At 35.2% G+C, this 12,133-nt stretch overlaps 1 protein-coding gene across 1 annotated transcript in view; it reads right to left on the bottom strand.

The window, feature by feature from the left end:
- MAP3K1 (mitogen-activated protein kinase kinase kinase 1) overlaps positions 1 to 12,133 on the bottom strand; it is a 62,068-nt gene that overhangs the window by 25,137 nt on the left and 24,798 nt on the right. Inside the window, exons 2-6 of the mRNA XM_026670494.2 lie at positions 6,024 to 6,180; positions 4,986 to 5,192; positions 4,316 to 4,516; positions 3,812 to 3,928; positions 2,769 to 2,917 (exon numbers count right to left, since the gene is read on the bottom strand). Coding sequence (XP_026526279.1) covers positions 2,769 to 2,917; positions 3,812 to 3,928; positions 4,316 to 4,516; positions 4,986 to 5,192; positions 6,024 to 6,180 — 831 coding nt within the window. The remainder of the gene's footprint in view (positions 1 to 2,768; positions 2,918 to 3,811; positions 3,929 to 4,315; positions 4,517 to 4,985; positions 5,193 to 6,023; positions 6,181 to 12,133) is intronic.

Raw genomic sequence — 12,133 nt, forward strand, 5'->3', positions numbered from 1 at the left:
CAGAAAAAGATTTTGGGGAACACAGGGAAGATAGTGGAATTTTTTTGCATAATGTTAAATTGCAAGTTTTACCATAGTTTGGGGTTTAAATGGAAAAGATCTTCAGAGCATGCAATGTCTTTCACACAGGATCGATTGACAATTCCTTAGTAGCTGTGTCTTTTCTTAGGATTCAAGGGCTGTGCCAATTCCCAAATATATGGCTCAAGAAATTAGTAACAGATATACTTGAAGCATCTTGGGGTGGCATCAGTGGTGGGATTCAACTGGTTTGCAACCACTTCGGCCGAACCGGTTGTTAAATTGCTGGCTAGCTCTTCCCCTCCCTGCCCCTTCCAAGAGTCCCCATGTGCCCCGTTTTGGCTCCCAGGTAAATGCAGGCAGGCCTACTAGGCCCAAAACAGGGCGCCGGGTGTGGTGCGCCCTCCCAAAGCCCGTTTTTGCTCCGGGGGTGGTGGTGCAGGAGGCTGAGTGCTGCCTGTCACACACCCTGGCCACACCCACCATGGCCATGCCCACCCAGCCGGTTATTAGGGAAGAGAACTGGTTGTTAAATTATTTGAATCCCACCACTGGGTAGAACTCTATCTTGTTTTACTGAAAGACTATAACTGTTACAGTAAATAAATGTATTCTGACAGTGAGAAAATAAATTAGACACATAACCAGCATGTAACTATTTCAGTTAAACCACCAAACTGAGAAATCAGTGTTCATTTTTCATATTTAAGCACAAGAATTTTAAATACTAAAAACTTAAATGAATACAATTCCTTTCCAGAGATCTTGTAAATTGCTTCTCATTTTTATGTAGAGAAAATTCAGAGACAAGTTCTGTTTCCTTAGGAGCTACTATATCTGCTTAGAAGCCAAAAGTTATTTTTAAACATACTACTCATATCAATATCCTACAATTTTATTTTGTAAACTTTCCTTATGAAAATAACTTGAGTCATTTTTATTTATTTTATTTTGTTATTGCCATCCATTCCAGTAGACTCTGGGCAGCTTATGAAATCCAATATGTGGTTAAAACAATCAAAACATGAAGAAAATGAGGTAGCCTAGACGAAAAACAATCACAATAATATAAAATATTTAGACTGAAATTTAAAAGAGCCTGGAGTGCCGGGCAAAATTTCATAGTATCTGCTCCGCTACAAAAAGAAAAAAAAAAGTTTCCGGGTCTTCGTTTTCTTATTCGACCAAAAAGGTCAGCTACAAAAAGGTTCACCTTATTAATTCAATCATCATTCAAAAAATCAGGATTTTAACTCATCAATTTTCGTGCAAGCCACATCTGGGGCTCTTGCTACGAACACTATGACTGACTCCCAAAAACTCTATTGCAAATGATCATGTGGCCTTCAGGATGTTGCAACCGTCATAAGTTCATGGTGGTTGCCAACCACCCAAGTTGGGGATCCAATATAAGTGCAAGGAAAAGGTCATAAGTCACTTTGTCAGCACAGTTATAACTTTGAACAGTTGTTAAATGAATGGTCTCAATTCACCTATACTAGTTTATTTTTAAAAGCTGAGATATTCTTAAAGAGTCTATTATATTTTAAGAGCCTCTAATCATGCACCAAACAGCTTCTTGCATATACTAGTTCTTTAACAAAACAACCCTGTGATTACAGCAGCAGGCCTCTACTTAGAAATGTCGAAAGACACATACCAAGACACAAGGAAATAAACAGAACAAACAGAAATATTGCTCAAAACATAGTAACAAACAAAAATTAGTCCAAACTTCATACTTAGGTCTCAATCTATTAAGCAACAAAACAAAATAAAAAATGTTGACTTACAATAACTGTCCAAATGGGAATATTTTCCCTTTTTTAAATATGAAAAATAAAGCAAGTATCTACCTATACTACAAAGTATACTACAAAATTCTCGCTGTATTTATGTTTCTATTTTTGTACCTTCAAGTTAGTTTTTTTATGTTTTGTTTTGTTTTTTGTTTTCCCATATTTTGTTCTATTGTACTTTACTAATTTATTTGATTCTTTTTGTTAGTTTTTATTATTTTTATTTTTTGTTTTAAATATGGTTTCACATTGTGTAAGCCGCCTCGAGTCACCATGGGCGAATAGGCGGCAATATAAAATTAAATAAATAAATAAATAATAGTGCATTCACAATTTTTAAATGAAAGTATTGAAAATCTGTTAATGATAGCAATAGCAATAGCACTTAGACTGCTACTGCTTCATAGTGCTTTACAGCCATCTCTAAGAGTTTTACAGAGTCAGCATATTGCCTCCAATAATCTGGGTCCTAGTTTTTCCAAACTCGGAAGGATGGAAGGCTGAGTCAACCTTAAGCCGGTCAAGATCAAACTATTGGCAGTCGGTTTAGTTAGTCTTCAATACTGCAATCTAACCACTGGACTGCCATTAAAAATCTGGGACACATTACTTATGTGGAATTGAAATTTCCATGATGTTCAGCCCAATTTTATTTGCAAAGTTATGGGTACTGCAGTATCCCTATGGGCATGTGATTGTGATATCCTTTGTTCCCTGCCAGCTTCCCAACAGCAAAGTTAGTGGGGAAGCCAGCAGGAGGTCACCCCTGTTCCCACTTTTTTTTTTATTTTTCCTCTTGGGTGACAGCAATACAGTTCAGGAAAATTCATTCTGGTCACTTCACACTATACTCTCAAAGGATGACCCAATAAGTCACAGGGTTGTCTATTTATAAAAATGGAGACTATTTTGAATAGCAGTACTGATTTCTTAAGAATAATTACTAACCTATTTTCTGAACTAGATGTAGATGTACTAGAAGATGACAGTGTATGAGAGTTTGACATGCGTGAGACAAACTTCTGAATGGTGTTACGAGATGGCGCTTTGATCCTTGAACTACGCCTACTGTGGTATTTCTGGAACAAACTCTCAACCTAACATTGGGAGAAAATATTAATAGGCAGTGTTAGAATATGAACTACTAAAAGTTGAGTTCTCTTAAATAAATATATAATTGCAGCCAAACTATAAGGTAAAATTATATCAATTTATTTATTTATTACCAAATAATAAATACACATATATAAAATAACAGCATACTATAAATACCAACTATGGTATGGATGAATTCTGTAAATGGTATCTTTTGTAATTAGACACATATACATACACATTCTCTCTCTTTCATTTATGGGAATGCAAGCACAGATGCTAAATGTTGCCAAATACTACTTTAGATGTGAAAATTAAATAAAGTATGTTCAATGCTCATAATTTTCCATTTGACATAAACTAGTGATGCTACCTCCTAAAGAACAAGAGAAATAATACCATATAATTTAAATAAACTATACTAATAAAATAATACATGAATAATAGGGCCAACTCTTTACCACTACATGACATCACCCTGTGCCCTGATCTTTCTCATGGTTAATGGATATATTTCAGCAATAATCAGCCAGGACTAAGGATAACTAAGATAAATTTTCCACCTTTAAATATCTATATAGTTCAGAGAAAAAAAGCAGTCAGTAGTAAATATAAATGTCTATGCAATATAGAGAGAAACTAAGTGCTTGCTGTAAAGAACATGGTCTTTTAGCTAACCCTGGTAAATTCCAATTATTAAAATGGAGAAATAATAATGGATAATTTATTCAGGGAACTCCACTCATTTATTTGATATTGGAGTAACACTTGTTATTAACTGATTTTAGAAATGACGTGATCAAATTTCTGTAATTTTGAAACTGTAGAAATTCTGTATGGTAAATTTCAGAAGCCACAACTGTATACTTGTGACAAAAGAAATAGAACGGAACTACCTCAAAGTTCTTCAAGGTTTTTCGCCACAGCATTGGATCTGAAGATTCAAGTTGAAACACTCGAAGCATAACGAACAGTAGATGAATGCAAAATGTTCCACGTCCACAGCTACATGTCTATAAATAGAAATTTATTTATTGTGATTATTATGGCCATATTATATTGTTTTTGTAACCTTCCCCCCAAATCACTTCTTACAGATTTATGAGGATTATGTTTCTGCTTTCTTCAAAACAAGAAATACTTGATTAATGATGGCTTTATTCTTTCCAAACTACTGCTGTTGCTGACATAATCAACATGGCATTCATATAGCTGTTTATATTTCACTTGATACTTTGTCAATGCCTATGTTCTGATTTATGCAAGTGAGAAATAAAATATTTCTGGAAAGCAAGAAATGTTTCAGCATTTTCACATGTCTTCTTAAACCTAGAGAAGTCATCTTAATTACATCTTCTCAAATGAGTTTATTAAATAGTCAACACTGTTTCAATTCATACCTGAGGACCAATGAACACTCTGTATTTATTATCTGGGCTGTCTCCCCCTATCAAGAAAGAATTAGGTCCTATCTGTTGCAAGAGATACAATCTAGCTCTCATGACTTTGTTGACACGACGATTTGTTTCCTCAGGACTATATGGTGAGAAGCCATCTGGAGAAGGTGCTCTTCGTGGGGGTGTTATACGTCCACTCTGAAACTTAAAAAATAATTTTATTTTCAGTAATTTTTGTCTCTCCTTTTCATTTTCCCATTTCTTGACCTTTCAAAGAAATTCAGCTATCTCCTTCCAAACTAGTAGAATGCACACAATAATTAGAATAATAAGAAGTAATAATTAGGTAATAAGAAGTAACACTTCTTCCACTAAATACTATAACATTACTACTTCTATGCTTTTCTCTCAGAAATAAAGCAAGTAGTAATATCTGTTCCTCATACAAACCTATACAATTTAGAGTCCAATGCAGTTTATAATCAATCAGAAATTAAAACAGCAAAAACAGGCAAATATAATAAGGTAAAATGAGTTTACATTACAGAAAACATAACTAAAACACCATTTATGTCCATCAAACCAAAGGATTCCTAATTCAAGATATCAGCTGATATGGAAGGAGATATATGAATTTGGTTTCATAAGCTAAGGCTATCCCATAATTACTTACAGGTACAGGAGACACCCTCTTCCTTCTAACACCAGGTGACTCAGATTTAACAGTCCTGGAGGAGGATGAGAAGGGTCCGCTAGGAGAAGGGCTCCGTCTCCCTTTCTGAGTAGGTGAAGTGGGATTTGTTTGTCCACCAGGAGGCGGTTCTGCTACTGATTTGTTTGCTTCACAGCCATCTCCTTTCATTGGTATTGGTTTTACCACCTTGAAACAATAGGAAAAAAATGTCTCCGTTTTCCAAAAGAAAGCAAATATTCTCATTAAATTGTAGATAAATGGAGGAGGGGATTTCCACAAACTGTTTTTTAATGCTAATGAGCATCTATTTTTAGTTAGTTAAGTTTAAATTAACCAAATTAACTAATTAATTAACTAATGGAGAACGTCTACTTAATGAAAATCTAGTAATAGTGATGTTATTTACAGCGAATCCAGTTTTTCTTATAGAGTGTGCAGGATCTCAAAATTAGTATGGTTCTTTTAGCCAAGTTTAATAAATTATTATAATTTATTCCATTCCAAGAAAACAGCACTGATTTCTTCAATGTTTGGTAATCAAAACTGTGTCCTAAACTGTCTTGAGTTTTATATTTTGGAAAACATTGCCTCTTTCACTGTATTGTGATCAATTACCACAGGCACGTTAGATAAGCAATATTAAAACTCACAATGTTTTATTGTAAAAATAACAAATATGAGATACAAATAAATAAATAGAAATATAAAACATATCTTCCTTCTAGTTTTTGTAATCACAACTGTTTTCAACAAATGAAGCAGAAAGTTTAAAAAAAAAGCTACCCATAGAGGGCAGTGTTGTGTCATTTTAAGCAACAGAAATTTAAATTGAATTTGATTTGGTGAGGCACTGCAGATCTATCCTTCCAGTGAAAACAGCAACATGAAAAAAATGAAACAAAAACCGGGATTTCATTACAACTCCTTATAGTACCAACTGTAAGGTAATATAAGATAAGAAAGCAAATTCTGTGCTTTCAGCAATTCTGCTTTTTAATTGATTTCAGAGTCACTTACCACAGGGCCTCTCCTACTTCTTCTTTCCAGCCATTCATGCTTCCAAGCAGGCATACATGTTGTCTTGAGTTTTTCCCTGATCATTCGCTCCTCTGGGCGATCATCCATTTTCTGCAATCCCCTGAGGGTTTCTTTATTCTCCATGTCACGACTACAGCTGAAATGAAAAGCAAAAAGTATATATGTAATTGTCAATGAACATACTGCAACGTTTCAGGTTTTAAACCAAGTTATAATTTATTCCCTCGAAACCCCTAAACCATTAAACTTCTAGTACCAGGAGCAATACATCAATGCTTCAGTATAAATAATTTGCTGCCCTTCTTCTTAGAATGATTAAATTTTTAAAAATGAAAACACTCTTTGCCTTTAAAAATACATTTAAATAAATTCATAAGTTATGCCACTTTACAACTGGTAATAAACTTTTGAAGAGCCTTTAACATGAGCAGAACTGGAGATAAAGTCATGCCCATCAGGTGAAGATGTAGAATTACTGATATGGTACATATTTTATGTTTTCAAAATAAAATTTCTAACAGATTTTTTTTTAAATCAAAATCCTAAATAATGAACGGTGTATTATGGTTGGATGGGGATACATATCTTGTTCATATTTATGATATGGCCACCCGTTGGACAAGACAGTTCTGAAAGCTGTTGAACAAGCATTCCCCCAGACCAAGGAAATGATATTTATTTATTTATTTATTTATTTGATTTGTCAATTGTTTACAAGATAATAAGTACAAGTGTATACATAGTCGTGAATATATGAAATGGGTACATATAAGAAAAATAAAAGAATAAGAGAAACAATAGGACAGGGACGGTAGGCACGTTGGTGCGCTTATGCACGCCCCTACAGACCTCTTAGGAAAGGGGTGAGGTCAATAGTAGACAGTCTGAGGTTAAAGTTTTGGGGTTTGGGGAAGAGACTACAGAGTCGGGTAGAGTATTCCAGACATTGACCACTCTATTGCTGAAGTCGTATTTCCTGCAATCAAGTTTGGTGCGGTTTACTTTGAGTTTGTATCTGTTGTGTGCTCTTGTGTTGTTATGGTTAAAGCTGAAGTATTCATTGACAGGTAGGACATTGCAATGTATGATTTTATATACCATGCTTAAGTCGGACCGAAGACGGCGTAATTCAAGGTTTTCTAGTTTTAGAATTTCGAGTCTGGTGGCATAAGGTATTCTACAACGAGTAGAAGAGTGGAGAACTCTTCTTGTGAAGTACTTCTGGACTTTCTCAATTGTGCTAATATCACTTACGTAATAAGGATTCCAGACTGATGAACTGTATTCGAGTATTGGTCTAGCAAATGTTTTGTATGCTCTGGTTAGTAGTGAGATATTACCAGAGAAAAGCAACGTAGGATTAGGTTAACAACTCTTAATGCCTTTTTGGCTATGTAGTTGCAGTGGGCTCTAGCACTTAGATCATTAGAGGTGAGTATTCCCAGGTCCTTTACAGAGCTTGGGTCATCAACAAGATCTTGACTATTCAGCTTGTATTTTATTTTCTGATTTTTTTACCAATATGTAAGACAGAGCATTTATTTGTTGAGATTTGAAGTTGCCATATGTTAGACCATTCAGATACATAGTCTAGGTCTTTTTGTAGGGTAGTAGTATTGTCTGTGGTATTGAACAGCTTTACATCATCAGCGAAGAGAACGCAATTGCTCTTGATATGATCACAAAGGTCGTTTATGTAGATTATGAAGAGAGTTGGTCCTAGAACACTGCCTTGGGGAACACCACTATTGACAGGTACTGGATTTGATAGGGCGTTCCCGATTTTGACCATTTGTTGTCTGTTTGACAGGAATGCTTTTATCCAGTTATTCAGTTGTCCAGAGATACCATAAGATTTTATTTTTAGGAGTAGTTTGTCGTGTACCACTGAATCAAAGGCTTTACAGAAGTCTATGTAGATTGCGTCTATTGCTTTGCCCTGGTCGAGTTGTGTAGTCCATATGTTTTTGCAGTGTAAGAGTTGCAGATTACAGGATAGTTTTTTTCTGAAACCAAATTGTTTATTGGAGAGTAGGTTGTTTGTCTCTAAATGGCGGATGATGGATTGGTTAATAATTGATTCCATGACTTTACAGGTGACGCAGCATAAGGAGATTGGTCTGTAATTTTCAACTAGGCTTGGGTCTCCCTTTTTGAAGATAGGGATGACTGTGGCTTGTAACCATAGGTTAGGCAAGGAGCTGGTCCTGAAAGATTTTTCAAAGATTATGCTTAGAGGTTTGGCTATGGCAGTGGATAGCTTTCTTAAGAAGTAGGCACATATTCCATCCGGTCCAATAGATAGAGATGGTTTTAGGTTGCGTGAGTGTTTTTCAACGTTGTCTACTGTAAAATCGATATGTATTAGATCATTGTTGTTATCTGTGGTACGGCTAGGAAACATTGGGCATGATCCATTACTGTTTACAAACACTGAGCCGAAGAATGTGTTAAAGATGTTGGCTTTAATGGTGTCGTCGCTGCAGTCTTTACCATCGGGTCCTATCAAGGGAGGGATGGACCTTGAGTCTTTTAGTTTGTTGTTTACAAAATTGTAAAAAGCACGGGTGGAATTGGTGCTTAGAAGGTTTTCCTCTTGTTTAATGTGATAATTGGTGCATTCGGTCTTTATCTGGTGGCATAAATTTTTGTATCGGTTTTTGAAATTAGCACGTGACCAGATTTGTTTTTCCGCCAGAGTGATCTCTTTTGGATTGAAGTTTCCTTATTGATATGGGTAATCTGCTTTTATGTTTTGTTTTTGGAGTTGTTGTTGGAACATATAGTTTGATGACTCTTTTGACTTCAAGTAAAAAATGTTGTAATGGTCTTCAACAGTATTGCATCCAGTGAATAGAGATTGCCAATCGGGATGAGAGATCATTATCTATAAGATCATAGTTGCCTTTTTTGAAGTTACAATTAGGGATGACATCATTGTGGTGATTTTTGTGTGGACGTATGTTGAGGCAAAAGTCAATCATATTGTGGTCACTACTGGAAAAGGGTTCTTTGGTTTGTATTCCGTAAATTAAATTCAAACTATTGCAGAAGATGAGATCGAGGCAGTTGTTCAGTCTAGTGTTGTTGGTTACTAGTTGTTCAAGACCTAGATTTGTAATAGCATTATAGAAGGTTGTGTGTATGATTTCAGTTGTACAATTATTTAGGGTCCAGTCGATATGAGGTAGATTGAAATCTCCAAGAAAGATAAAAGGGTATGGGCAGGATGTAGCCCATGTTAGTAGTGTATTTAGCTTGTTTACATGTTCGATGTCATAATCAGGTGCTCTGTAACATAGTAAGAATCGAATTGTGATATTTAAGGATAGTTCACAGATGATGGTTTCAGGAAGGGCAAGCTCCTGGGTAACTTGGATATTTTTAGATGTAAGGATTTTTATAGAATATAGCAACACCACCTCCTCGACGATTTTCACGATCTGATCGGTAAACATGATAGTCTCTTACTGTGGTAATGGAGTCGGGAGAGATGCATTGAGCCATGTTTCACAGACAAATATAATGTCGAAGTTAGCCATATTTAAGAGGATGAGAAATTCAGGTATTTTATTCACGAGGCTTCTTGCATTGAGTAGTTTGCATTTAAGTCCGGCAGCAGTTGGGATTGAGGTAGTTGGGGCGTGCGTGCCTAGTCTTGGGTTAGTATTGCTAACTAGTATTGCTGTTATGAAGAAATTTGTGCCACCAATAAAAGAATAAAACAGATTTAACTGTTTTACCAGGTCATATGATCAAAATTTGGGCCCCTTGGCAACCAGCATGTATTTACGTTGGTTGCAGTGTCCTGAGGTCATGTGACCACCATTTGTAACCTAGTCAGGGGCTTCCAATAAGGAAATGGGAGGAAGCTGGATTTGCTTAATGACCATGGTAAAAAAGGTTGTAAAATAGGACACAACTCACTTAACGATTACATTGCTTAGTGACAGAAATCCCAGTTGTGGTTGTTAATTTGAAGACTATTTGTATTATGTTTATGTCTTGTATTTATTTGTTTGTTTGTTTGTCAACATGTACAAGATAACAAGTATAAGTATGATCATAAACAGGAAATAAATACAGATAAATGGGAACAGTAAGACTATTTAATAGTACAAGTAATAATTTTCACTTATTATCATATTAAAATTTATAATGTTAAGGATCGGGTTTGGCTGAGAAAGCATGTTACACACCACTTAAGAGAATATACACCAAACACTCCAAAATCAATCTCTGGCACACCTTTTTAATCCAGGAATGCAGAACCTCTCCACGTCTTCAAAACCCAGATACTGGGAAAAGAGAACATCTGCCTTGTTTGGAATATTCTCCTAGTTATAATTTAAGTGACATGCCTCTATTATTGGTTCAGCACCAACTAATAATTTATTTAAGCATTCTGAAATGTGATACTAGCTTGTGTTTCACTTACAGTTTTATTCTTAAATTGTCATTTTGCCTCTGGTCTGTTTTTATTGCAAAGTAGTAGTATTATGCTTTCATAAAGAATATTAACTAGCTAAAACAATTAAATCCATTTCTCCTTCTGTACTAAAATACACACTCCCCAAATGTTTGAACAGACTTTAAATTACATGTACTCTTTCGACCAAAACCCAACTTACTTCCTGTCATGTGAGAGTAAAACCAACTTGTTCTTGCTTTTTTAAAAAAACTGTCTGCCTATCTATATAAGCTCTGAAGCATGAACTAAAAAACAAGTTTTTAGTCAGGCTTCTATGTAGCAGATTACGACAAGAGGCACTGAAAAAAATGTTTATATACTGCATAAAAGTCTTCCATGATTTGCTTACACACACTAACACAACACAAATTAATCTGATAAAATAACAACAGGTCAATATAATGGCAAGGTAAATTTATTCCAATATATTATTCCATCTCACCAAATGCAACTGTACCTATTTATTCACTTTGAAATTCAGCCTAGGCAAGTTAGGCATTGGTAGTCTGATTCATATAACTACATAGCTGATAATCAATTTGATCAGGAAGGAATTGTACTTCCCCCCAAAACATGAGATTTACAGTTTTGAGGTCCCAATACATAGATCACATAATGCAATAGCTTTAGTTATTCATGCCGATAATCTTCGGATTATAGAAACCTGCTGATTGGAATAACTAATTCACTTATTTGATGATTTTTCAGTGGCTGATTACAACAGATGATTGTACAACTGTGCAGGAAAATATGCAACCTAGTTCCTTAGAGCTATCTTGCTTAGGGCCTATTTTCCATTTTACCTGACTAGGCATAATTTCACTCAAGAGCTGAAGAAGCTTCTTGTATGAGAAGCAAAATATCTTCAGCGAAAAACAAGGAAGTCCAGTTGCCTCTTGAAAAAGGCACCTTTGGGACAACCATGACCTGGATGACTGAGAATCTCCAGAGACATATTCATAAAATTCCATGTATGTCAGATCTATTGCAAAATCTAAATTTACAGGTAGTCTCACTTAACATCTGATAACCAAAGTTACAACAGACTCAAAAATAGTTATTTATGATCCTTCCTCTAACTTACTCCCTCACGTACCCCATGCAGTCATGTGATCTTATTTCAGGAGCTTGGTAACAAGCTTGCATTTACAATCATTGCAGCATCCCAGTCACATGACAGCAATTTGTGATTTAAAAAAAATCAGTTTATGACAAAAAACACCCACCTGAAATAATTGATCTGCTTAATGATCATGTGTTTTGTTAATGACCATGTGATTCACATACCAAGCATGTGATTTGCTTCATAAAAATGGTCATAAAATGTAGTCAGGTCACCCACTTAACAACCTCAACAACTTACAATGAATGTTCTTGGTCCAGAATCAGATTTTAAGAATTTAATGCATCACCTGGAATATTATCAGTTTTCGCTTTTTAAAGCATGCCTTTCAATCATAGGCAGACAATTCAACAAACAACTAAATATTAATATTTAATATTAAACAAGTTAATATTGCAGATTTTTAATATTATATTTACAGAAATGTTAGGCTGAACTGTAAGGCTACAAAAAAACCCATTCAGGATTATGAGCCATCTTTACAATGTGGTTATT

This window comes from Notechis scutatus, chromosome 2 (genome assembly GCF_049901735.1).
Source record: "Notechis scutatus isolate UNSWTSFEM ecotype Mainland chromosome 2, rNotScu1.2, whole genome shotgun sequence".
Taxonomy (NCBI): domain Eukaryota; kingdom Metazoa; phylum Chordata; class Lepidosauria; order Squamata; family Elapidae; genus Notechis; species Notechis scutatus.